The 25,547-nt window shown below is 36.4% G+C and overlaps 1 protein-coding gene across 2 annotated transcripts in view; it reads left to right on the top strand.

The window, feature by feature from the left end:
- The window catches only part of RAB6A (RAB6A, member RAS oncogene family), an 81,015-nt gene that overhangs the window by 20,281 nt on the left and 35,187 nt on the right, over nt 1–25,547 (top strand). For both annotated transcript variants that reach the window (XM_077762253.1, XM_077762255.1), the window contains exon 2: nt 19,246–19,304. In XM_077762253.1, the coding sequence (XP_077618379.1) occupies nt 19,246–19,304 (59 nt within the window). The remainder of the gene's footprint in view (nt 1–19,245; nt 19,305–25,547) is intronic.

Below are 25,547 nucleotides of genomic sequence, written 5' to 3'. Positions count from 1 at the left end.
AGACTGAGCTGCACGTTGGGCTCTGTGCTGACAGTATGGAGCCTGGTTGGGATTCTCTCTCTCCCTCTCTTTAAAAAGAAATAAATAAACTTGCAAAAAAAAGAGTACCATAGTAATAATTGTTGTATGCAAGATCTACTTTTTTATTTTATTATTATTTTTTTTAATGTTTTATTTATTTCTAGGAGAGAGAGAGAGAGACAGCGTGAGCAGGGGAGGGTCAGAGAGAGAGGGAGTCACAGATTCTGAAACAGGCCCCAGGCTCTGAGCTGGCAGTCAGCACAGAGCCCGACGTGGGGCTCGAACCCATGAACCGCGAGATCATGACCTAAGCGAAAGTCGGACGCTTAACCGACTAAGCCACCCAGGTGCCCCCAAGATCTACTTTTTTAAAGTAATCTGTATCCCAACATGGTGCTTGAACTCACAACACCAGATAAAGAGTCTGGAGTTGCAAGATCTACTGACTGAGCCATCTAGGTGCCCCTGGCAAGATCCATTTTTGAATGCTAGAATTGGTTGGCAAAAGTTTGAGAGGACACAGGACATTTGTATTGTGTCAAAGTATCTCCCTTAAGATACTTATTATTTACAAGAGGAAAAACAGTAACTTTCATAGTAGAGAAATTATGTAGAGATCACCATAAGTCATCAAGGTTAATACAAGAATTAGACATTGATACTACATCATGTTCCCCTTTTTATGATGCAGTGAGAAATGCTTATCAGTTCTGTGTGGGTCTTGTCAAAAAAATGCATGACCTCAATCTAATGAGAAAACCTTAGACAAATCTAAATTGAGGGACATAAAATAATTGACCAGTACTCTTCAAAAGTGTCAAGGTTATGAAAACAAGGAAAGACAGGGAATGTGACAGATGAGAGGAGAGTAAAGAAACATGACAACTAAATCGTGTGAAGTCCTGGATTGGATCTTGGAACAGAAAAGGGACATTGGTAGGAAACCTGGTGAAACACAAGTAAGTTATGTAGTTTAGTTAATAACATTGTATCACTATTCATCTCACAGTTTTGAGAATTGTGCTGTTTAAGATGTTCTCTTTAGGGGAAGCTTAAAGGTATACTGCAATTCTCTGTTCTAGTTTTATAACTTTTCTGTAAACTTAATACTATTTCCAAATAAAAAGTTAAAACAGTCCCATAGGATAGGTACTACTCTTATTCCCATTTTACTTTGAGGAAATTGAGGCACAGAGAGGTTTAAGAACTTGACCCAATTGTATAAGGTTAGTAAATGGCCAAGTTGGGATTTGAACTGAACAGTTTAGTTCTAGAACTCCAGTAATAAAACACTAAACTGTTATTACCTTTTCTTGGCAAATTTTACATAGGTGAAATATGTGCAGCAAATAAAGGATACTGAGGTGTTCCCTAAAACACAAGAGTGAAAAAACTAATCATGTCTCGGAAGTTGAGCTATATGAACTAAGTCTTTTAGGTAAAGTTAAGTGTTTCTCAGTATTTTGCACTACCAGACTTTTGTATGACAAAATTCTTTTTTATCTTTTAATGTTTTGTTATTTATTTATTTATTAAATGTTTATTTTTGAGAGACAGCGGTAGAGAAAGAGAGGGAGACACAGAATCCGAAACAGGCACCAGGCTCTGAGCTAGCTGTCAGCACAGAGCCTGACGTGGGGGCTCGAATCCACGAACCGTGAGATCATGACCTGAGCTGAAATTGGACGCTCAACTGACTAAGCCACCCAGGCGCTGCTCTTTAGTAGTCATAGGACTGTTAAGATTTTTGCTTTCTTCATGTTTTTCTAGGATTTTGCATATTTCATCTAAGATTTTAAATTTATTAGCACAAATTATTTATATTGCTCTTTTATTTCTGTGGAATCTGTAATCATGCTTTATTAATTCCTCATACTGGCTATCTGTATCTTCTGTATTCTTGAATAAGACTTGCTAGAGGTATATAATTTTAATAGTGTTTTTTTCCCCCAAAGAACTGTTGAACAGTCTTCTCAGTTGTGTGTTTTCTTTTTCATTAATTTATGCTCTTTAATTCCTGTCTTATGGTTTCTTTGGCTTTGTTTTGCTGGTTTTCTCCAACTTCTTGAGCGATGTATGTAGCTTACTGATTTTTAGCTAATATATGCTGCATGTAAGTGTGCATGTTATATAAATTTCCTTTTAAGTACTGTTACAGTTGTGTTTTGGAAATTTGATATGCAATACCTTTGTTACTCAGTACAGAATACATTCTAATTTGTATTGTGCTTTCTCTTTTGACCCAGTTGGTTATTTAGAAGCATATTATTCCCAAACACTTGGGGATTTTCTAGTTTTCTTTATATTTTTGTTTTCCACCTTAATTGTACTGTAATCAGAGAATATGTTTTTAGAATTTTTAATTTTCTTGAGACTTTTCTTTATGGTCCTTGTCATATCAATTTTATTTTATTTTATTTTTAAAGTTTATGTATTTTTTGAGAGAGAGCAAGTGGGAAAAGGGCAGAGACAGGGGAAAGAGAATCACAAGCAGGCACAGTGCTGTCAGCACTGAGCCTGATGTGGGGCTTTGTCCAGTGAATGGTGAGATCCTGACCTGAGCTGAAACCAAAAGTCAGATGCCAACTGACTGAGCCACTCAGGAGCCCCATATCAATTTTAATAAATAGCCCATGTTTTCCTGAAAAGAATGTATTTTATAGTTGTTAGGTGCTACAATTCTTTGTAAGATTACTAGGTCAATTTTGTTAATCATGTGGTTCAAATATTCTGTCTTTGTTGAATTTTTGTCTATCCTGATAGTGAAAGAGGTATGTTAAAAATCTCCCACAGTGATTATAGTTCTTTTCATTTTTACTTTATGTGGTTTTGAGACTTTGAACTTAGATATATATACAAATTTGAATATACAAATACATTCTTGGTGAATTGAACCTTTTATCATCTTCAAGTGTTCTACTTCATTTCTAGTAATTCTTTTGGCCCTAAAGTTTACTTTGATGTTAATTTAGGTATACCATCTTTCTTTTAGCTAATGTTTTCATAGTATTTGTATTTATTTTTACTTTCAACTTTTTTATATTCTTAGGTTTCAAATGTGTTTTAGTGGTCATCTAGTTAAGTTTTGTGTTTGTTCAATCTGATAATCTATTTTTAAAATTGGAGCATTGCTGCATTTACGTTTAACATAATTATATATTTGGATTTAAAGTAAATCTACCATTTTAATGTACTTTCCTTTTATCCTTCATATTTCTTTTTCTCTTCTGTTATTTGAATTTATTCTTGTGGTACTTGGGACTCAGTCGATTGAGCATCTGGCTTTTTTTTTTAAATTTTTTAAAAAAATATTTATTTCTGAGAGAGAGAGAGAGAGACAGCCAGCATGAGAGAGAGGGAGACACAGAATCCGAAACAGGCCCCAGGCTCTGAGCTAGCCGTCAGCACAGAGCCTGATGTGGGGCTCGAATCCATGAACCGCGAGATCATGATCTGAGGTAAAATCTGACGCTTAATCGACTGAGCCACCCAGGCGCCCCTTGAGCATCTGACTTTGGCCCAGGTCATGATCTCACGGTTGAGTTTGAACCCCACATCAGGCTCGCTACTGTCAGTCTGTCAGCACAGAGCCTTCTTCTGTGTCAGCACAGAATCTGTTTCTGATCATCTGTCTTCCTCACACTGCACCTGCTTTGCATAAATAAATAAATAAATAAATAAATAATTCATTCCATAATCTTTGCTTTATTAATTGGGAAGTTATAATTTTTTTTCTTTGCTTGTTGATTACCGTAGTAGAAATTGTGGCATATAGCCACAGTTTTGACTTTCAAAAGTTTGTAGCTAATTGATTCCTTTACCCTTCTGGACAATGCAAGGACCTTAGAACTTCTAACTCTACTTACCAGCTCTCCTGACTTTACTATGTGTACTTTAAGTGTGTGTTTATGTAAAACACTGTATGGTGTTAATTGTTTTAAACAATGATTATTTAGATTTTTTTAATAAGAAAAACTTTATTGAAGTACAATAGGTAAAAAAGCATACAGATCATAAGTGTACAGCTTGAATGAGAAAATTTGCTAGTCATGTTGATTTGAATATTGCCATACTTATGAAAGTTATTTCTTACTGTAAATTAGTGAATTTGGCCTTCTGATTTTAAAACCGCAGTTTCCTGAGCTTTATTATTGTTAAGCATGCCCTATGAGCCATATCTACTTCAGGATTTTTAAAAACGTAAGGCTATTTTAGACTATTGTATGTTAGACTCTGGGCCACCTTAGTAATGAATGTTGTCTACTTGGTGAAGTTTCTGTTTATTGGTTAATTTATTCTGTGCCAGTAGGGACTGATCCTATGAGTATAGGTAGCCATGAACAAGATAGATGAAGTTCTTGTTCTGCAGCTTACAGTTTGTAAGTTGGGAGAAGTAAACTAGTAAATAAATGCACAAACAAGATAATTTGAGATGAGTGTTTTTTATATTGCCATTTTTTCTTATTTTTTTCCCATAAGAAAAAAAGCAGATCATGCTTTTTATTATGCTAAATTTCTGTACTTAGACTGAATGTTTTTGAGTAAAAATGCTGGTAAAATAAATCTTCTGCTAGTACTTATTTTGAATTTTCCACTGGACTGTTCTTTGAGGGTACAGATGATTTCCAATCCATGTTTTTATCCTTAAGATACATTCATAGATGGATGTTCACTTTGTTGTAGGAATACCATAAAAACCCTGCTGCCATCTAAAATACTTGTAGAAATACAATCTTAGGCTGAAAGTGATTTTGAGAGGTAATTTAGTTTTTCTTTCTTTCAGTCAGAACCATACCTGATACTGAACATATAAGTTCATAATGTAACCAGGAAAGAAAAGTTAGGTTCCATGAGCAAAATTTCAGAGGCTCCAAGGTACATGGTATACTTGAAGAATAACTAATAGCCTTCCAGCATTGTCAGATGAAGTTTGTTTGGCAGGAGTAAGAGATGAGTAGAGACGGCTAGGTTCCAGTTTGATGGTAAAGGTCCTTGAATGCCTGCTGACAATATGGATACTGGGGAGCCTTGAAATTTTGCTTATTTATTTATTTTGAGAGAGAGAGAGAGAGAACCGACAGGAGAGGGGCAGAGAGTGGGGAGAGAATCTCAAACAGGCTCCCCACTGTCAGCTCATAGCCCACTCCGGGGGCTCAAACTCATGAACCGTGAGATCTTGACTTGAACTGAAATCCAGAGTTGGATGTTTAACCCCTGGAATGTTTTATAAATTGAGAAAAGATTCCTCTAGTAGTATAGAGGCTAGACACTTTGCTCAGTGCTTTCTTCTCTTGTTCATTCTTTTGTATGTGTCTCTTTCAGTGGATTGTGAACTCTTTCGTGGTACGTGCTTTATTTTTAATTTGTTTCTCATTCTCATCTGCCAACCTCACTGTTCCCTAGCACTTGGTTTTGGAATGAAGTGAGAAATAAATAGTAGAATTAAAATATTTCTTTACTTTTTAAAAAATATTTATTTATTTATAAAGAGAGACAGTGAGTGAGAGATTGTGAACGTCAGGAAGGGGCAGAGAAAGGGGGGCAGAGGATCCAATACCAGGATCAAACTCCTGAGCCACAAGATCATGACCTGAGCCTAAGTTAGATTCTTAAATGATTGAAGCACTCAGGCACCCCTGTTTACTTTTTTTTTCTTTTAATGCTTAGTTATTTTGAGAGAGAGAGAGAGAGAGAGAAAGACAGTGTGCACAGGGGAGGGGCAGAAAGAGGGAGAGAGAGAATCCCTTGCAGGCTTCTCACTGTCCGAGCAGAGCCTAACACAGGGCTCAATCCCACGAGCAGTAAGATCATGACCTGAGCTGAAATCAGCAGTCTGATGTTCAACTGCTTGAGCTACCCAGGTGCCCCCAAATACTTGTTTATTATTTATTTATCTTTGGTAAGATTAGCCAGTCAGTTCTTACCTTCATGTCAGTATCTTTCCTATCTCTTTTTGTTTATTAAGTTTCTGTTTTAATTCCTGATAGTTAGTGTTACATTAGTTTCAGATGTATAATATGGTGATTANTGTTTCGGATTCTGTATCTCCCTCTCTCTCTGACCCTCTCCTGCTCTCGCTGTTTCTCTCTCTCTCAGAAAAAAAAAATTCTCGTGTCTTCATCTCTTATGTTCTAGATATTTTTTGTTTTTTATTCTGGATGTCTCCCATTTCATCATCCTAGAAACCCTTACTAAAGGTCTTATGCCTCATATAAATCTTATTGGAAAGCTAAAGCATCTTTATTAAAAATAACTTTTGAACCATACATATCAAATTACTTATTTCAACAAATCTTCTACACAGACCTGTAATTCCCATTTTTGAATGATTGTATAAGGATAGTTGTAGTTGTTTTTTCTTTTAATCTTAGGAGAAACAAAAAAAAATGTTTTAAGATTATTTATTTTGAGAGAGAAAATACATGCAGGCAGAAGGAGGGATAGAGAGAAAGAATCCCATACAGACTCCACACGCTGTCAGGGCAGAGACCAATGCAGCAGAGCTCGATTCCAGAAACCCTGAGATCGTGACCTGAGCTGAAATCAAGAGTCAGATGTTTAACAGACTGAGCCACCCAGGTGCCCCCTAGGAGAAACAAAACCTTTATTCAATTTAGGTTTAAGAAAAGGCCACTAAATTTATTAACTTTATTGTTGACTAGGTTAGCTGTATTGAAGTAGCATTAGCTACTTCTGGTTAGTTGGTTTTTCTTTTTTTCTTTTTTCTTCTTCTAAGTAAACTCTACTTCCAACATGGGGCTTGAACTCCCCACCCTAAGACCAAGAATCACATCCTATACCAACTGAGCCAGCCAAGCATCCCAGTTTTCTGTTTTGCTATAGAGTTGCATTACCTATGTGAGATCTCTTGTATATTGATGTTGCATTGGATTTTGCTTGCAATTGAGCTTTACTACTATTGTCCCTTTTTTAGCTGCCTTCATTACCATTATGGAATAGTGAGGGTTTTTTTTGTTATCTTTGTTACTAAAATCATAGCATCTGATTTAAGTTATTATTATCATAGCACATTAATCTTTTATAGTGGCTTGTTTTTGTGGGAAAAAGTTAGAAAAATATAAATATCTAATTGGTCTGTTTCAGTATTTTCTGACCAGTATAATTGGCTAAGAATTACAAAGCAGTTCATACATTTTCATATATACAGGTTGTAGAATAATTGAGACTTCTCCTTTTATGCAAGCACCGATCTTCTTTGAATCCTAAGTATTCTTGAAGAGTATATTATGTAATGAATTATCATTACATAATTATTACTTTATCACTTATAGAAATTCTACCTAAATTAGTATAATTTAGTTTTCTGGAGGTCCAATAAGGAGTTTCTCTAATCTTTAATAATCTGCCCTTTTTAAAGCATTCCTTTTAGTTATTCTTGGTGTTCCATTATTAGATTTTTTAAAATCCCCCATGGTTTTATTTTGCTAGTGAGGGATTTTTTAATGTAAAATATACAGTAGTCCCCCTTATCCATGGATATACATTCCAGGACTATCAGTGGATGCCTAAAACCGCAGATAATACTGAACTCTATATATACTATATATTTTTTCCTATACATGCGTACATACCTAAGGTAAGGTTTAATTCATAAATTAGGCACAGTAAAAGATTAACAACAATAACTAATAAATAGAACAATTATAACTATAATAAAAGTTACATGAATGTGATTTCTCAGAATACCTTATTGTACTATACTAATACTTCTTGTGGTGATGTGAGATGATAAAATGCCCATGGTGGTGAAATGAAGTGAGGTGAAAGATGTAATGATGTAGTCATTGTAACCTAGCATTAGGCTACTATTGACCTTCTGATGATATGTCAAGAGGATCATCTGCTTCTAGAATACAGTTTACCTCTGAAACTGTGGAAAGCAAAACTGTAGATAAAGTAGGACTACTGGGCATAACAAAATTTACCATTTTAACTATTTCTAGGTATATGGTTCAGTGGCATTAACTATATTCACATAGTTGTGTAACTATCGCCACAGTTAATTCTAGAACACATTAATTACCTCCAAAACAAACTTCGTGTCCCTTAGCCATCATCACCACACAATTCTCTACTCTCCTTTATCCTTAAGCAACCACTGATCTACTTTCTGTCTTGATATAATTCCCTGTTCTAGACACTTCATATAAATGGAATCATGTGGTCTTTTGTGATTGGTTTCTTTCACTTAGCATTGTATTTTTCAAGATTTGTCCTTGTAGAGGCGATCCGTTGGCTCAGTTAAGCATCTGACTCTTGATTTCAGCTCAGATCATGATGTCGGGGCCATGAGATCAAGCACCTTGTTGGGCTCTGTGCTGGGCTTGGAGTCTGCTTAATATTCTCTCTCTCCCAGGGCGCCTGATAACTCCGTCAGTTAAGCGTCTGACTTCAGCTCCGGTCATGATCTCACAGTTCGTGAGTTCAGGCTCTGCATGGAGCTCTCTACTGTCAGCACAGAGCCTGCTTCAGATCCTCTGTGTCCTTCTCTCTGCCCCTCCCGTGCTCGCTCACTCTCTCTCTCAAAAATAAACAAACATTAAGGAAAAAAGTTTCTCTCCCTCTCTGCCTCCCTCACACATACTCTCAATCTTGCTCTCTCTCTTTCCAAAAAATAATAATAATGAAGATTTTGACATTTAATTTATAAAAAATATTCATCCTTGTGACATGTATCAGTACTTCGTTTCTTTTTATGGCTGAATAATATTTCATTGTGGGAATGTATCACATTTTGTTTCAATTATCAGGTAATGGACATATGGCTTTACCTTTTTGCTTATTATTTAAATAATATGGACTTTTTGCTTATTATGAATATTGCATCCCATATGTTGAAATATTTTCATTATCATTCAGTTAGATTATTTTTTAAATCTCCTTTGTGATTTCTTTGTGAACCCATAGGTTATAAGTACATTACTTTACTTCCAAAAATGTTGAGACTTTCTAGATATCTTTGAGTTATAAAGTTCTTGTTCAGTTTCACTGAGGACAGAAAGCATATCCTATATGTTTCCATACCTTTAAATTTGTTGAGACTTGTCTTATGACCCAGCACTTGTTTTCAGTTAGGGAATACCTAAATTCTAGATTCATCTAGAATTATCTTCACTCTTCTAGTGAAGTCTTATCACAAAGAGGACTGTCTTCTAAAAATGCTAAGAATTGCTTATGTTCATTGAGCATATCCAGTCATACTAACCACTTTGTATGTATTAGCAACCATTCTGGATACAGAATTTGTTATTATACTTTATTTTTTATAATGAAACTGGGGCACAGAAAGATTAATTAAACTACAAGTTACATAAGTTGTAAAGGTGGGCTGGAAAACAGGCAAAAACCCATAGAGGTACAAAATAGATTAATGGGTGTAAAGAATGAGGATTATAGGGATTGACTGCTAATGGGAATGGGTTTTTTTTTTTTGGAGTAATGAAAATGTCTTGGAATTAGTGGTAATGGTTGCACAACTTTGTGAATATACTAAAACCCACTAAATCTTTCTTTGTAGAGGGGTGAATTTTATGGTCTGTGAATTATTTCTTGTTTTTTTTTTAAAAGGAATAACTGGGATTCCAACCCAGAATCTGCTTCTTCATACATTCCTTTTTCATTCAGTAGTACATCTTTGAGGTTGGGACAGATTCAGTATTAGAAGTAAAATCTCATCAGAAAGACTATAATTTAGAGGTATATCCTTTATATGGCTTATTGCAAATGTTCTGGTTTGTTTTTCAGTAATTCAGGTGCTCCCATGTATAAATGGAGTTACATATTTAAATTTATTTCATTTTGGGATATTCCCGATAAGATTAGAAAAACAAATGAAGCTCTACAAGTAGGCCCTCTAATATAGGATATTTCATGGTTCTTGTTATTCTTCAAGATTGTCTTGGCAAAACAACATGTTGGTGAGGATGTGGAGAAAGAGGAACCCTTTTGCACTTTGGTGAGAATGCAAACTGGTGCAGCCACTCTGAAAAACAGTATGGAGATTCCTCAAAAAAATTAAAAATAGAACTGTTCTGCAACCCAGCAATTGCACTACTAGGTATTTATCCAAAGGATACAGGAGTGCTGATTGGAAGGGGCACGTGGACCCCAGTGTTTAAAGCAGTGCTATCAACAACAGCCAAACTATGGAGAGAGCTGAAATGTCCATTGACTGATGAATGGATAAAGTGTGTGTGTGTGTGTGTGTGTGTGTGTGTGTGTGTGTGTATGCAGTGGAATGTTACTTAGCAATGAAAAAGAATGAAATCTTGCCATTTGCAACAACGTTTATGGAGCTAGAGTGTTTTATGCTAAGTAAAGTAAGTCAGAGAAAGACAAATATCCTATGATTTTACTCATATGTGGAATTTAAGATACAAAACAGATGAAAATAAGGGAAGGGAAGCAAAAATAATACAAAAACAGGGAGACAAATGATAAGAGACTGTTAAATACAGAGAACAAACAGGGTTGCTGGCCGGGTGTTGGGGGTGGGGGAGGTGGGTTAAATGAGGAGGGGCATTAAGGAGGACACGTGTTGGGATGAGCACTGGTGTTCTATTTAAGTGATGAATCACTAAATTCTATTCCTGAAATCATTATGACATTATGTTAGCTNCTCCAGGCTCCGAGCTGGCAGTCAGCACAGAGTCCGACGCGGGGCTCGAACCCACGAACCGCAAGATCATGACCTAAACGAAAGTCGGACGCTTAACCGATTAAGCCACCCAGGCGTCCCTAGTTATTTGCTTTTATAAATAAGTGTTTGAATCACTTTGTCAATTTATACCAAACTAACCANTTATTATTTTATCTTTTTTATGTTTATTTTTGAGAGTAAAAGAGAGCACAGCAGCAGTAGGATAGAGAGAGAGGGAGACGCAGAATCCTAAGGAGGCTCCAGGCTCTGAGCTGTCAGCACAGAGCCAATGCAGGGCTTGAACTCACGGACCACAAGATCATGACCTTGGCCGAAGTCAAATGCTTAACTGACTGAGCCACCCAGGCGTCCCGGATTGCATTTTATTTAACAATATTGAGTCTTCCAGTCCTTGGACATGGTATATTTCTCCATCTATTTAGGTCTTTCTTAATTTCTCTCGGCAATGTTTCACAATTTTCAATGTAGAAGTCTTGCATATTTTTGTTAGATACCTAGGTATCTTGTTTCTGATAATGCATAAATAGTATTTTTAAATTTCAGTTTTCATTTGTTGCTAGTATGTAGAAATACAGTTGATTTTTGTATAAATAGACTTTGTATTCAGGACCTTGCTAAGTTTACTTACTTTTTGTAGATTATTTTGCATCTTTGGTCATGAGTGAATTGACCTGTAATTTTCCTTTTTTTCTAATCTCATCATTTAAAAAAAAATCAGAGTTATACAGGCATGATTGATTTAATATTTGAAAGTCGTTCTAATTCACTCCATTAACATGAAGGAGTAAAATTGTATAGTCATTGCAGTAGATGCAGGAAAAGCATTTCACAAAATTTAAAACCTGTTTGTAATTAGTTACACTTAAATTTTTTTTTAATGCTTATTTTTGAGAGAGACAACACAAGTGGGAGAGGGGCAGAGAGAGAGAGGGAGACACAGAATCGGAAGCAGGCTCCAGGCTCTGAGCTGTCAGCACAGAGCCTGATGCGGGGCTCAAACTCTGAGATCATGACCTGAGCCAAAGTCGGATACTCAGGATACCCCTAGTTATACTTTTAAAACATCCTAAAATCTGATAAAGGATATTTACCAGGAACCTCTTTCCCCCCAAATGTCCTACAAATAACATCATACTTGATAAAAATACCGACCTCTTTTACTTTGAGTCTATTGGAATATTTTAAAGCCAGTCCCAGAAATCTAATCATCCTATCAAGAGTTTTGTCTATAAAACAATGGACAGAAACGGGCACCCTCCTACACTGTTGGTGGGAATGTAAACTGGTGCAGCGTCTCTGGAAAACAGTGTGGAGGTTCCTCGAAAAATTAACAGTAGAACTCCCCTATGACCCAGCAATAGCACTGCTAGGAATTTACCCAAGGGATACAGGGGTGCTGATGCATGGGGCACATGTACCCCAATGTTCATAGCGGCACTTTCAGCAATAGCCAAAATATGGAAAGAGCCTAGGTGTCCATCAACTGAGTAATGGATCAAGAAGATGTGGTTTATCTATACAGTGGAGTACTACATGGCAACGAGAAAGAATGAAATGTGGCCATTTGTAGCAATATGGATGGAACTTGATTTTCTCTCTCCCTCTCTCTCTGCCCCTCCCCCTCTCACTCATGTGTTCTCTCTCTCTCAAAGTAAACATTTAAACAAAAAAAGGGGCACCTTGGTGTCTCAGCTGGTTAAGTGTCTGACTCTTGGTTTTGGCTAAGATCCTGATCTCGTGTTTCGTGAGATAGAGCCCTACATTGGCCTCTGCTCTGGATATGGAGCCTGCTTAAGATTCATATTCTCTCTCTCTCCCCCTGCCCCCACCTCTCCCTCAACCCCACATGTGCTTACTTACACTCTCTCTCAAAATAAATAAACTTAAAAAAAAAAAAAGAAAAGATTCTCTCTTCCTTTTCCTCTGCCCTTCTCCCACTCATGCCCTATAATTCTGGGGCGCCTGGGTGGCTCAGTCGGTTAAGCGTCCGACTTCAGCTCAGGTCATGATCTCACGGTTCATGGGTTTGAGCCCCACATCAGGCTCTGTGCTGACAGCTAGCTCAGAGCCTGGAGCCTGCTTCAGATTCTGTGTCTCCCTCTCTCTCTGACCCCTGCTCATGCTGTCTCTATCTCTCTCTCAAAAATAAATAAAATGTTTTTTAAAAAAGTATATAATTCATTGAGGCTTGACAGTGCAATAATCAAAATAAAGAACATCTCCATCATGCCTGAAAGAGTCTATACTTTGCCTACTAGCCCTAGGAAACTACTGATCTACCTTTTTTGTTTGCTTTGTTTTAAGGGTAGATGAATAATGAAGAAAATAATTTTATGTTTTGTAAAATTTATTACTGAGACAGAGAAACAGAGCATGAGTGGGGAAGGGTCAGAGAGAGAGAGAGGGAGACACAGAATCTGAAGCCAACTCCAGGCTCTGAGCTGTCAGCACAGAGCCTGATGCAGGGCTCGAACTCGGGAACCATGAGATCACCTGAGCAGAAGTCGGCCGCTTAACCGACTGAGCCACCCAGGCGCCCTGAATAAAATAATTTTAAAATAAGCTATAATTTTTAGAATAGTTTTAGAGTTACAGAAAAACTGAGAAGATACTATGGTTCCCATAAGCCTGTACCCAGTTTTTCCTATTATTGACATCTTTCGTTAATATGGTAAGTTCAGTTTTCATAATTAATGAACCATTATTATACATTATTATGTAAAATCCATAATTTATTTAGATTTTCTTACTTTTTTCCTCAGTGTCCTTTGTTCCAAGATTCTGTCAGATGTCCTATTACATTAGTTTTCAGGTCTCTTTAGGTTCCTCTTGGCTGTAACAGTTTATCAAAGTTTTGTGGTTTTTTAATGTTTATTTTTGAGAGAGAGGGAGAGAGCATAAACAGGGGAGGGGCAGAGAGAAAGAGGATCCAAAGCAGGCTCTGTGCTATCTGTGGAGAACCTGATGCAGGGCTCAAACTCCCAAACCATGAGATCATGACCTGAGGTGAAGTTGGACACTTAACTGACAGAGCCACCCAGGCACCCATCAGACTTTTGATTTTAATAACCTTGACAGTTGGAAGAGTACTGGTCAAATATTTTGTGAGATGCCCCTCTTGGAATTTGTCTGATTCTTTTCCTTATGATTAGACTGGGGTTACCGGTTTTTGTAACTGACCTGCTCTTTATAAGAAAGAACATTCTAAAAAGTGAAATAGCCTTACTTGTTTCTTAAGGCTGCAATGGCTCTTGAAGTGGTTTTGAGATTGAAAAAATGGTCCTGAAATACTGTGCAGTTTCTGGCATAGTATAAATAACATAATGAAAAAAGAGCCCTGGAATAAGTATAAATGCCTTTTAGTATATGTTGAGAGAACTTTTTAATTTTTGCTTGCTTCATAGAGACCCTTTATTTAAGTTTTTAAATCTCCCTTAAAAAAAAAAAAAAAAGATATTTTGGGGCACCTGAGTGGCTCAGTCGGTTAAGCATGACTTCAGCTCAGGTCATGATCTCACAGTTCGTGGGTTTGAGCCCCACGTCAGGCTTTGTGCTGACAGCTAGCTCAGAGCCAAGATATTTTAACCACAGCTTCCTAAGTTCATCTTAAATTATGTCTATAAAATAAACATACTTAGACCTTAGATCTAATGACAGTTTTAGAGACAACTTCACAGAATTAGGATTGATTGAAGGTACTGCTTTCATCAATGAAGAGTATTTTTATAGGGGTTGGCAATAAGGAAATAGAGCCATCTTGAGATTTCTCTGAAGTCTTCTTTCCTAATGTATCACTTAGAAAATTTCACTTTTTTGCATTAACTGTTTCATTAATTTCATCCCAGTGCTACTTTTCTCTTTTGCTAGCAAAATTAAATCTTTTCCTTATATAAGAGTTGGCAGAAAAAAAACTACATCTCTACTAAATTTTGGAAAGTTAAGGATTAGGATGAACGCATTTGTTATGTAAAACTCCTTGTGATATTCACAACAGTATCATTATAGTGGAGATGTTTGCTTGGGAATAAAATGTCACTTTCATATTGGAAAGTTTAAGATTTAAAATAAATTGTTGCTAATTTTCTTATAATATCCTTGAGATGCTAGTGTGGAAGAAGATTAAAATTGTCAGTTTTCAGGTCCTTTTGTAGGGGCATTGGATAGGAGAAAAAATTTTGGTTTCACAGACCAAAAACCACAGAGATGGTTATTCAACAGCCTGGTTGTTCACTGTTTTCAGGATTGTTTTAACTAGTTTAGGTCCTTTGGACTTTCCTCTAAACTTTAGAATCAGTTTGTCATTTGCCATTTTTCAAAGGCTATTGGGATTATGTTGAATGTGTAAATTGGAGAACACTGATATCTTAATACTGATTCCTCTTGATTTAGTATATGATATATTTTTAGATTTATTTAGATTTTCTTAATATTCTTAAATATAGAGTGTTTTGGTTTCAATGTAGAGTTCTTACACATGTTGTTAAATTTATTCCTAATTATTTTATATTTTTTGATGTTACCACATGTGGAATTAACATTTTTGGTTTTGTTTGCTTCTGGTATTTAGAAATGCAGTTGATTTTTGTATATCAACCTTCTGTCTGAGACCTTGCCAAATATACTAGTTGTAGTAGATTTTTTTATAGTCCTAGTAGATTTTAAAAATTTGTTTCTTAGGATTCTTCTACATAAGTAGTCACATCATCAGTAAAAGAGAACATCATTGTTTTATGTGCCTTTTATTTATTTTTCTTATCAGTATTGCACTGGCTAAGACTACCAATACCATACTGAATAGAAGTGGTGGATTTGAGGGCACCTGGGTGGCTCAGTCAGGTGAGCGTCCAACTCTAGATTTTGGCTCAGGTCATGATCCCAGGGTCATGAGATCCAGCCCCAAGTTGGGCTCTGCACTGAGCGTGGAGCCTGCTTAGGAGTCTCTCTGTCTGTCTGCCCCTCTTCCCTACTCACTTGTACTCTTTCTGTCTCTCTCAAAATAAAAATAAAAAGTAAAAAAGAAGTGGTGGATTGGACATCTTTGCTTTTTTCCCCCTATTCTTTGGAGGAAACCATTTGGTGTTTACTATTATGATGTTAACTATAGATTTCTTTGTAAATACTGTTTATCTGATTAATAACATTTTCCTTCTATTTTGGGTTTACTAGTTTCCTTAGAGTTTTCAGCATGAATCTGTTGAATTTTGTTGTATACTTTGTCTATATATATTGAGATAAACTTACAGATTCTTTTTAATATGTTAATATTCTGGATTACATTATTTTATTTTTTTATATGATCTAAAATATCTTTTTTTTTTTTTAATTTTTTGAGAGAGTGAAGCAGGGAAAGGGCAGAGAGAGAGGGAGACAGAATCCTAAGTAGGCTCCACACTGTGAGCACAGAGCCTGATGCAGGGCTCAAACCCATGAACCACGAGATCATGATCTGAGCCACAATCAAGAGTCATTTTTTAAAAAAAAAAGAGTTTAAAGGTACCTGAGTGGTTCATTCAGTTGAGCATCTGACTCTTAATTTTGGCTCAGGTCATGATCCCAGGGTCGTAGGATCAAGCCACACATCAGGCTCAGTGCTGAGTGTGGAGCCTGCTTAAAATTCCCTCTCTCTCTGTCCCTTTCTCTCCATCTCTCTCCTTCTCTCTCTCTCTCTCTCTCTCTCTGAATACATATATATATTCTCTCGCTGAATATATTCAGAGGAAGAATATATATATATATTCAGCCCAGGTCATTCGATATATAATATTACATATAGGGGTGGGAGAGAGAGAATGTATCTATAATAGCTGGTTTAAATCCTTGTTTTCTAACTATAACATCTGGGTCTTCTTGGAACCTGTTTTCTTCTTTATTTTTTAGTATGAATTACATATTTTTATTTGCATCTACTTTTCTTTTTTTTTATGAGATAGTAAACATGATGAAGAAAGTATACAGAGACTCTGGATTTTGTTGTTCCTCCAAAGAGTTGTTTGTGGCTTAGAAGGCAGTTACCTTGGCTGGATTCAAACTCTGAAGTCCCTGTGTTGTACAGTAGTTCAGTTCTTTCAAAACCCAACTGCTACTTTTTCACTGGGAATCCTGAAGTCTTCCCATCAAATCCTCATAGGTAGGTTAGGACATCAGCTTAGAATTTGGAGATGTTTTAAATGTAGATTTTCCAGGGGCGCCTGGGTGGCTTAGTCGGTTAAGCGTCCGACTTTCGCTTAGGTCATGATCTCGCGGTTTGTGGGTTCGAGCCCCGCGTCGGGCTCTGTGCTGACTGCCAGTCAGAGCCTGGAGCCTGTTTCAGTCTGTGACTCCCTCTCTCTCTGACCCTCCCCTGCTCACACTGTCTCTCTCTCTCTCTCTCTCCTAGAAATAAAATAAAACATTAAAAAAAAAAATAAATGTAGATTTTCCAGTTCACTTTCTTTGTAGCTTTTTCTCTTTAATCTTTCTAATTGTCCTGTACCCTGAACTTTGTCCTCCAACTCCTCAAGTCAGTTAGGTTGTGGGCTGCCAGAAACCCAGGTATGGTAGTGTTTCAGGCAAAAAAATCACAGACTGGAAAAATCTCACTTCACTATTTTTCTTTCAAGCATATAGCATCTTTCATTTTCTGTTTTCTTAAAAATTAAAAAAAATTTTTTAAATGTTTATTTCTGAGAGAGAGAGAGAGAGACAGAGACAAAGTGCAAGCTGGGGAGGGGCAGAGAGAAACAAGGAGACAGAATCCGAGGCAGGCTCCAGGTTCTGAGCTGTCAGCACAGAGCCCGATGCAGGGTTCGAACCCATTAACCGTGAGATCATGACCTGAGCCAAAGTTGGATGCTCAACCGACTGAGCCACCCAGGTGCCCCTCATTTTCTGTTTTCTTATGGTCTGTGTTCAGGTTCTTTAAAACCTGGAGGCTGGATAGGTAGTGAAACATAATTTCTTTTGCCATTATGGCCATGTAATTTCTTGTTTAAGTTTACTTACTATTTTGAGGGTGTGGGGAGGGGCAGAATGAGAGGGAGAGAGAAAATCCCCAGCAGGTTCTGTGTGGAGCCCCATGTGGGGCTCGGTCTCACGAATCATGAGATGATGACCTGAGCTGAAATCAAGAGCTGGGTGCTTAACCAACTGAGCCACCCAAGCGCCCTACATTTACTTTATAGAGTCTAATAAGTGTTGAAAATAGTACTGTGTATATTGTTCCTGGCTTTCCTGTGAATGGTTCTAGAGTTTTCCCTTTAACTGTGTATTTTTAAATATAAAAAATATTTCAGAAAAATATATACTAACATTAGTTATATATGGGTGGTATGATATACATAATTTTCACTTTGTTCTTCTTATTTTCTGTGCTGCCTGCATTACAAATATACATTTTACTCTATGTGAAAAAGGTGGTGGGTGTTTTTTTTAAAAAAGTGAGAACTATATGTGCTATTTACTAATAAAGTAGTGCATAGTTCCACTGTTGCTTTATAAAGAGGCTTCTTCTCAAACATCACTTTGCTTTTGACTAGGGTCTAGGGACTAACAATAGCTTTTCTCTTCAACCTGCTGTTTTAGGCTTTCTGAAATAAGACATTTGGGAGTACATAATTTTGTGGGATTCTTCCCCCTTTGGCCCATTTTTTCCCCTCAGGTTTTCATAGGACATATGATTAGAGCATATAATATAGAGACCAGGATCACATCTCTTTTACATTATGCTTTACATAAGCATTTGAGATACTTATTTGCCCAGCTTTTTTTTTAATTGGTATAATTAAGACAATTACTTGTATTAATTTAGTATTTGTTGGGTCTATGTCAAGCTGCTGGAAAAATAGTAAAAATAGATCTGGTTCTTTCCCTTGTAGATTATGCCCATTGGTAAAGAAATTCCAGTATTCCACTTTTTTTGACTTATTAACACTTCCATGTGGATTAACCTGAAAATACCAGTACAAAGTAGTAGTATGAATCTTTGGGATTGTCCTGCCAGAGAAGTGGAGAGATGTGATCCTGAGATGAGTTTCAATACAGTTTTCCTTGTCACTTCTTTGTTACTCAAAACATTCTAGTTCTTGTGGCCCCCTATTCCTACTAGGACTCTGTCTTTAGTCTTTATATTCCCTGGGATTTGATTCATTAAATGAGGTGGATGTTAAACTCTTATTTTTCCAGTTTACTGTCCAGTAAGTGAATTATAATTTCTTCGGAGTCTAATCCTAGTTCTGTTTGTTAGGGCCCAAGTGAATATCTGCTTGGCCTTTTGTGAATTAGAGAGGTCAACATAATTGATTGTTTTCCTCCATCTTTTCATTTTCCTCAACTCTTAACTAGATAAATACTCTACCTGTGCTCTTAATTTGACAGATTGTTATCTGTTATTAGAGAAAGGAGTTTCAACAAACTAGGGGCTATGTGTTTTAAAATTATTAGTCGTAGAACCATTGCAGATATTTCCCACTGACTTTAATGGTAGTCCTCTGTAGAAGAAGGACAGAATGACTTGAGAACCCAGAAAAATGTGTTAACCAAGTGAATCTTTTTCCTTTTCATTTCAGTTGGAAAGACATCCTTGATCACTAGATTCATGTATGACAGTTTTGACAACACCTACCAGGTATTTTATTTTTGCCAACTTATTGTCTCTTTTTTGTGTTAGAGGTAATACTTAAGGACTTTTTAAAAATTCATATTTACATAACACTTTCTGTAATCTGTAAAATGCTGTATAAATACAAAGTATAACTGATTTTGCTCATTGTCCTCAGTCTTTTCACTTGATTTCTTTATCTCCTCTTCTAGAGTCCTTCCAAAAGATTATCGGAAATTACCATCTGGGATAGAAGTAGGAGTGATTGTAGATACTGTCTTATGTGGTTCAAGCCTAGGATTCTGTGACCTTTTGATCTATAGTCAAAGTCAAGAATAAATGAATAATGTAATTAGAATCATTAACAGAAGGAGATTTGGGAAATTCACAAATATGTGGAAACTAAACAGCAAATTCCCAAATAACCAGTGAGTCAAGGGAAAAAAACACCAGAGAAATTAGAACATATTTTGAGATAAATGGAAAAAACCCCCAGAACCTCAGCATACCAGAATTTATATGATACAGCTGAAGCAGAGCTATAAAGAAAAGAAGAAATATATTAAATCAGTAATTTAACCTTGTGCCTTAAGAAACTAGAAAAGTAAACTAAACCTCAAAAAAGCAAAGGACACATGACAAAGAACTGTTATCTAAAACATACAAAACTCTTAAAATCACATAGTAGTGAAGAATTATTAACTCTTCACATTTTGACATGTTTTGATAAATGCGTACACCTTTGAAGCAACACCTACAATCAAGATTAACAACCTTTCCATTATCACAAAAAGGAATTTGTTTTTAATTCAGCCTTTTTTTTAACAACCATAAAGGTCATAGAACAGAAATGATTCATACATAAATCTGAACCAAATACTATAGGCTAAAAAATATGAATTAGGGTCAGAGTCTTGGGCTAAAGGCTTACTAGCTAGAGCCTATTTAGAGTTCTGGATGTTTCTAAAGGATTTTGTTACACTCATGGTCTCAGTGAAATTGAGATATTTCAAGCATACCTGAAAGTACCATTGTTTTTTCTTCATGCTGCTGTTCAGTCAGACATAAATAAGAGTAGTGATGTTGACATAAGTGTAGTGATATTGATAGAATTTGACAGATAAGGAAGGATTTTGATTCTCTGTGGGAAAGTTATTGCTAATGAAGCTAAAATATCATTGTACTCTGGCATTAACAGGAGAGTCTTATTGACAGTGTGAGTTACAAGTTTTTATAACAATTAAGTACAGCCCTAGAGATTCTTTTAGTTCAGCTCTAACAAGAAAGTTTGGACAATATAGTACCCTGAGCCTTTATTAGTGAAATCAGCTTGACAATATATTAAGTATTATCTTTGAATATGAAGAATTGATCTTCTGTAGTTAGCTGCCAACTTAGTTATCAGGTGAAGAGTTCTTCAGTGAATCATTTGAAGATTCCCTACACACACCCCATCACACACACAACAGAAAGACTTCTGAAATGAATAATTAAAGAGCTAGTCTCATTGCTAGAAATTTATTACTGGGCTTATATGAGCCTGTGTAATGTATATATCAAACTTAGTTTAAGTGAAGTTTTATTTTACAAAGATGATAAGTTTTATGTAGTTAATAATTCATGTTCTCTGTATGATTCCTTTGCACTGAAATAATTTCATTTAAAAAGAAGGAAATTGACCCAAAGAGTCCTTAATTGACCAACATTTAGGCACTATGTCAAAGTGAAACAAAAAACTTGTTCTTTCTAAGTAGAGAGTCTGGAATTGATTTCTCTTAAAGTTGTTCTTATTCACCACTAATTTTCTTTATCCAGTAATAACCCCACAGATTTTCTTTTTTGTTTGTTTTAGATTCATTTGTTTATTTGAGAAAGACTATATTGCTCAGACTAACTTCTGAGATTACTTAGAATTTAGAGAGTTTCTTATTCCAAAGGCTGTTACAAAATGACCATAAACATAAATTCACCTTCTTGGTAGACAGGCCATCTGTGCCATCTGTCATGGAAACCTCAATATTGAATGCCCAACCTACACAAACCTAAATATGTTGATAGGCCAAATTGTGTCCTCTGTCACTGCTTCCCTCATATTTGATGGAGCTCTGAATGCTGATCTGACAATACCAGACTCTATGGGTGTCCTATCCCTGCATCCACTTCTCTCTGGCCACATATGCTCCTGTTACCTCTGCTGAGAAAGGCTACCATGAACAGCTTTCTGTCACAGAGATCACTAATGCATGCTTTGAACCAGCCAACCAGATGGTGAATTATGATCCTCACCATGGTTAATACATGGCTTGCAGGGCACCAGGATGGCTCAGTTGGTTGGTTAAGCTTTCAACTTCAGCTCAGGTTGTGATCTTGTGGTTTGGAGTTTGAGCCCCGCATCAGGCGCTGTGTGGACAGCCCAGAGCCTGGAGCCCATGTCAGATTCTGTGTCTCCCTCTCTCTGCCCTCCCCTGTTCATTCTCATTCTCTCTCTCTCTCTCTCTGTCTGTCTCTCTCTGTCAAAAATAAACATTAAAAAGAAATAAGAAAAAAAAAAAGCATGGCTTGCTGCCTGTGGCACTGTGACAACATGGTTTCCAAAGATGTCAGTGCCTCCATTGCCACCATCAAGACCAAAGGTACAATCTAGCTTATGGACTGGTGCCCCACTGGCTTCAAAGTTGGCATTAATTACCAGCCTCCCACTGTGGTATCTGTGGAGACCTGGCCAAAGTACAGTGAGCTGTGTGTATACTGAGCAACACCACAGCCATTGCTGAGGCCTGGGCTCACCTGGACCACAAGTTTGACCTGATGTATGCCAAGCACGCCTTTATTCACTGGTATGTGAATGAGGGCATGGATGAAGATGAATTTTCTGAAGCCTCTGAGAACATGGCTACCCTTGAGAACGATATGAAGAGGTTGGTGTGGATTCAGTTTACGGAGAACATGAAGAAGAAGGAGAGGAGTACTAAAGTTAAAATGTCACAAAAGTGTTCCTTTTACAGGGAAACTTATACTCTTTTAAACATTAAAAAGCTGTGCTCTAATCAGTTTAATTTGTATGTATCAGTGTATACTTCTCATATACAATTACTGATCTGTGCTTTAAAACATAATGCTTTGTTACAACCCCAGATGTCCATTTCTCTGATGGATTTGAATAAAGTATTCCATCTTAATTGGGAAAAAAAACCCCATAAATTCAGGGTGGTGTAGTTTAAAATACTGAAACATTTAAAACAAGTGAATTCTTCCAGGAAGGCAATGGTGATCAAATACATCCTTAACCTCTTTAAGTTAAAGCTTTAAATTATTCTACACAAAATTCTAGTTTGTTACCATTAGAAATAAAATCTGCACCCGACACCCGCCCTCCACCGATGGACTGCTTTTCTCATCCAGTGTTTGATTTCTTATTTTCTTTAATTTTTAAGACTTTTTTTTTTCTCCTTCCAGAAATATTGTCATTTTATGGGGGACAGGAGGAGAACGGTTCCTTTTTTCAAACTATGCCAAGAACACTTAATATGAAATCTACCTCTAATCAGATTTTTAAGTACAATACGGTACTATATATATGCACAATGATCTCTAGAATTTATTCACCTGGCATAAGTAAAATTTTATGCCTGTTATAATGACTCATTTCTGAAACCGACAGATTGTGCATAGTTTCTGTTCTAAGTAATGTGGCACAAAGATATCTACGGGGAAAGTACACACACATACATAAATATACACATACATAAAAATATATATAAACATATGTAGTAATGGGATGGTTACCTTTCTAAAATGAAACCCATATCAGCGTCCTCCTCCTTCATTCTTTTTACTTACCTCTGTTAGTCAATGTTAGATAGACTCTTCATTAACTTGTCCACTCTTTTCTTTCTTTATTCTAGTCTTTGCCTTTCTCAACTCTTACTCTTGATCCCATTTTCTCCTGCTAGGGAAAGCAGCAGCCAGGCAACAGAACTTTGTATGTTTGGACCACAAAGGAAGCTGATTATTTTTGCTTGGTCAGAGGAATACTTGTTTTCCTTACCTAATTACTTTTGGTTAGGAAAACTCAGATTCCTTACGGAAAATCACGATGTTGATGGGTCTCAACCGTGTGTGGTATCAGTATCGGTGATAAACCACTATGTAGGAAGGTAGCCAGACAGAATAATAGTTTGCATTTGTAGTATTTTATAAAATTGCTCTTGGGGCAAATAAACAATATTCTGGGTAGAGAGCATTCAAATACAAATAATCTAAACTATTGATATAATGATGCTGATATATTTAGGCAAGTCATTGTTCAGTCTTGAATTGTGTGCTCCCACAGTAAAAATACTCAGTTCAATTTTTTTTCTTTTACAAAGTAGACTTTCCTAACCCCTTGAATTAATTAACACTTAAAATAATGTGCAGCTATAAATTAAGATATGTGGGAGAATTTTTTCTAACCTTTGGTTTCTTCTACAAATACTGTGTTCTGAATTTCTATAAAGAAGATGAGTGAGAGGCAGCACTAGTGTCTCATCCCTCTTTTAGGAAAGTTTGAGTTAGTTCCACATCAGTTACATTTAAGTTGCTGGAATAGGTGATAATAATGTTTACTTTCCCAGCCATTCTTTCTATTTTTCCTGCTGTTGGCTTAATTCCTGTGGCTGATCAACTTCGTTGCCATAGTAGCTCTGCTTAGAATAAAATTAACTGAAAAGAAGAGCAGGCAGGAACAGCCTATGCTTTTCAGGTTAATTTTGACCTTTATGAGTTCAATGAATGAATGATGTCCCAAAACTAGGATAGTGCAGTGGAAGAAGGAGATTATTGTACATTTTATCATAAAGTCTTACTTTGTGTTAATTTTAAAAATATTTGTGTGTTGACTATGAGATCTGAGAATGCGTATTTCTGTTTGTAGCCATTAAAATTAGTTTTGGCTATTTATAACAAACACAGAATAACATTAGTAAGTGATAGGAGAATTTTTTTCATGTAAAAGAAGTTTAGAGGTAGAGTAGTCCAGGGCTTGTGTGGTAGCCCCATGTTCATCTGGGACTAAAATGCCTTCTAACTTTAATCAGATCTAGTATATGATCTCCTTGTAGAGATTGCTTCATGGTTACTGAATGATTCCTGGAGTTCTGGATGTGGTATCCACATCCAGGCAGGAAGAAGGAGGAAAGGAAAAATACTAAGAATGCACCTCTCAACTAATCAACCCCATTTTAAGCTCAAAGAAGGCTGGTAAATGTAGTCTTTTTAATGGGAGAAGTATGGATTTGAATAAATGTTTGATTGTCTTAATAAGAAGAGGGGAAAATGGGATGGATATTTGCGTAGACAGCTGCCTCTACCACATTATCTGATTAAATGGGGTTCTACTAGTGAGATTTCTTAAATGTAGCCCAGTACCATTTCTATATATTCCTCAGGTTTGTCAGTTAGATGCTTTTGCAAAATAATTGAAATTTATAAACCCAATATTCCAGCCTATAAGAGAACAGGATACACATTTTTAGACTAAATGTCATAGATGAAATTATATATAGAGAGAGAGGTACTTGAAATACGTAGTCACATTGTTTAGGACAAAGGAGAAACACTAACTTGCTTGCGTGCTTGCTTGCGTGCTTGTTTGCTTTCTTAGTAGTGGTGTATNACAAAAAAAAAAAAAAAAAAAAAAATTAAAGAAGACCTAAATAAGAGGAGAGACATCCCAGGCAAAGGGATTGGAAGACTTAATATTAAGATGTCAATACTAAATACTCGAATAAGTCTGCAGATTCAGTCCAATCCTTATCAGATTTCTACTGCCATTTGTGTAGAAATGAAAAAGTCAATTTTAATTTGCAAAAGCCAAAAATAGTTTTGAAAAAGAAAAATAATTGGAGGACTCACTCTGATTTCAAAAAATTTTTTAATGTTTTTAAATTTTTTAAAAAAATGTTTTATTTATTTCTGAGAGAGAGAGACCGTGTGTGGGGGGGAGGGGGCGGTCAGAGAGAGAGGGAGATACAGAATCTGAAACAGACTCCAGGCTCTGAGCTAGCTGTCAGCACAGAGCCCGATGTAGGGCTCGAACCCATGAACCGTGAGATCATGTCCTGAGCTGAAGTCAGATGCTTATCTGACTGATCCACCCAGGCGCCCCCAAAATTTTTTAATGTTTATTTTATTTTTGAGTGAGACAGAGTGGAAGCAGGGTAGGGGCAGAGATGGGGGAGACACAGAATCCATAGCAGGCTCATAAGCCATGAGATCATGACTTGATCT

Source organism: Crocuta crocuta, unplaced genomic scaffold (genome assembly GCF_008692635.1).
Source record: "Crocuta crocuta isolate KB4526 unplaced genomic scaffold, BGI_CrCroc_1.0 scaffold306, whole genome shotgun sequence".
NCBI classification, from domain to species: Eukaryota; Metazoa; Chordata; class Mammalia; order Carnivora; family Hyaenidae; genus Crocuta; species Crocuta crocuta.
This window is presented reverse-complemented; position numbering and strand designations above follow the sequence as displayed.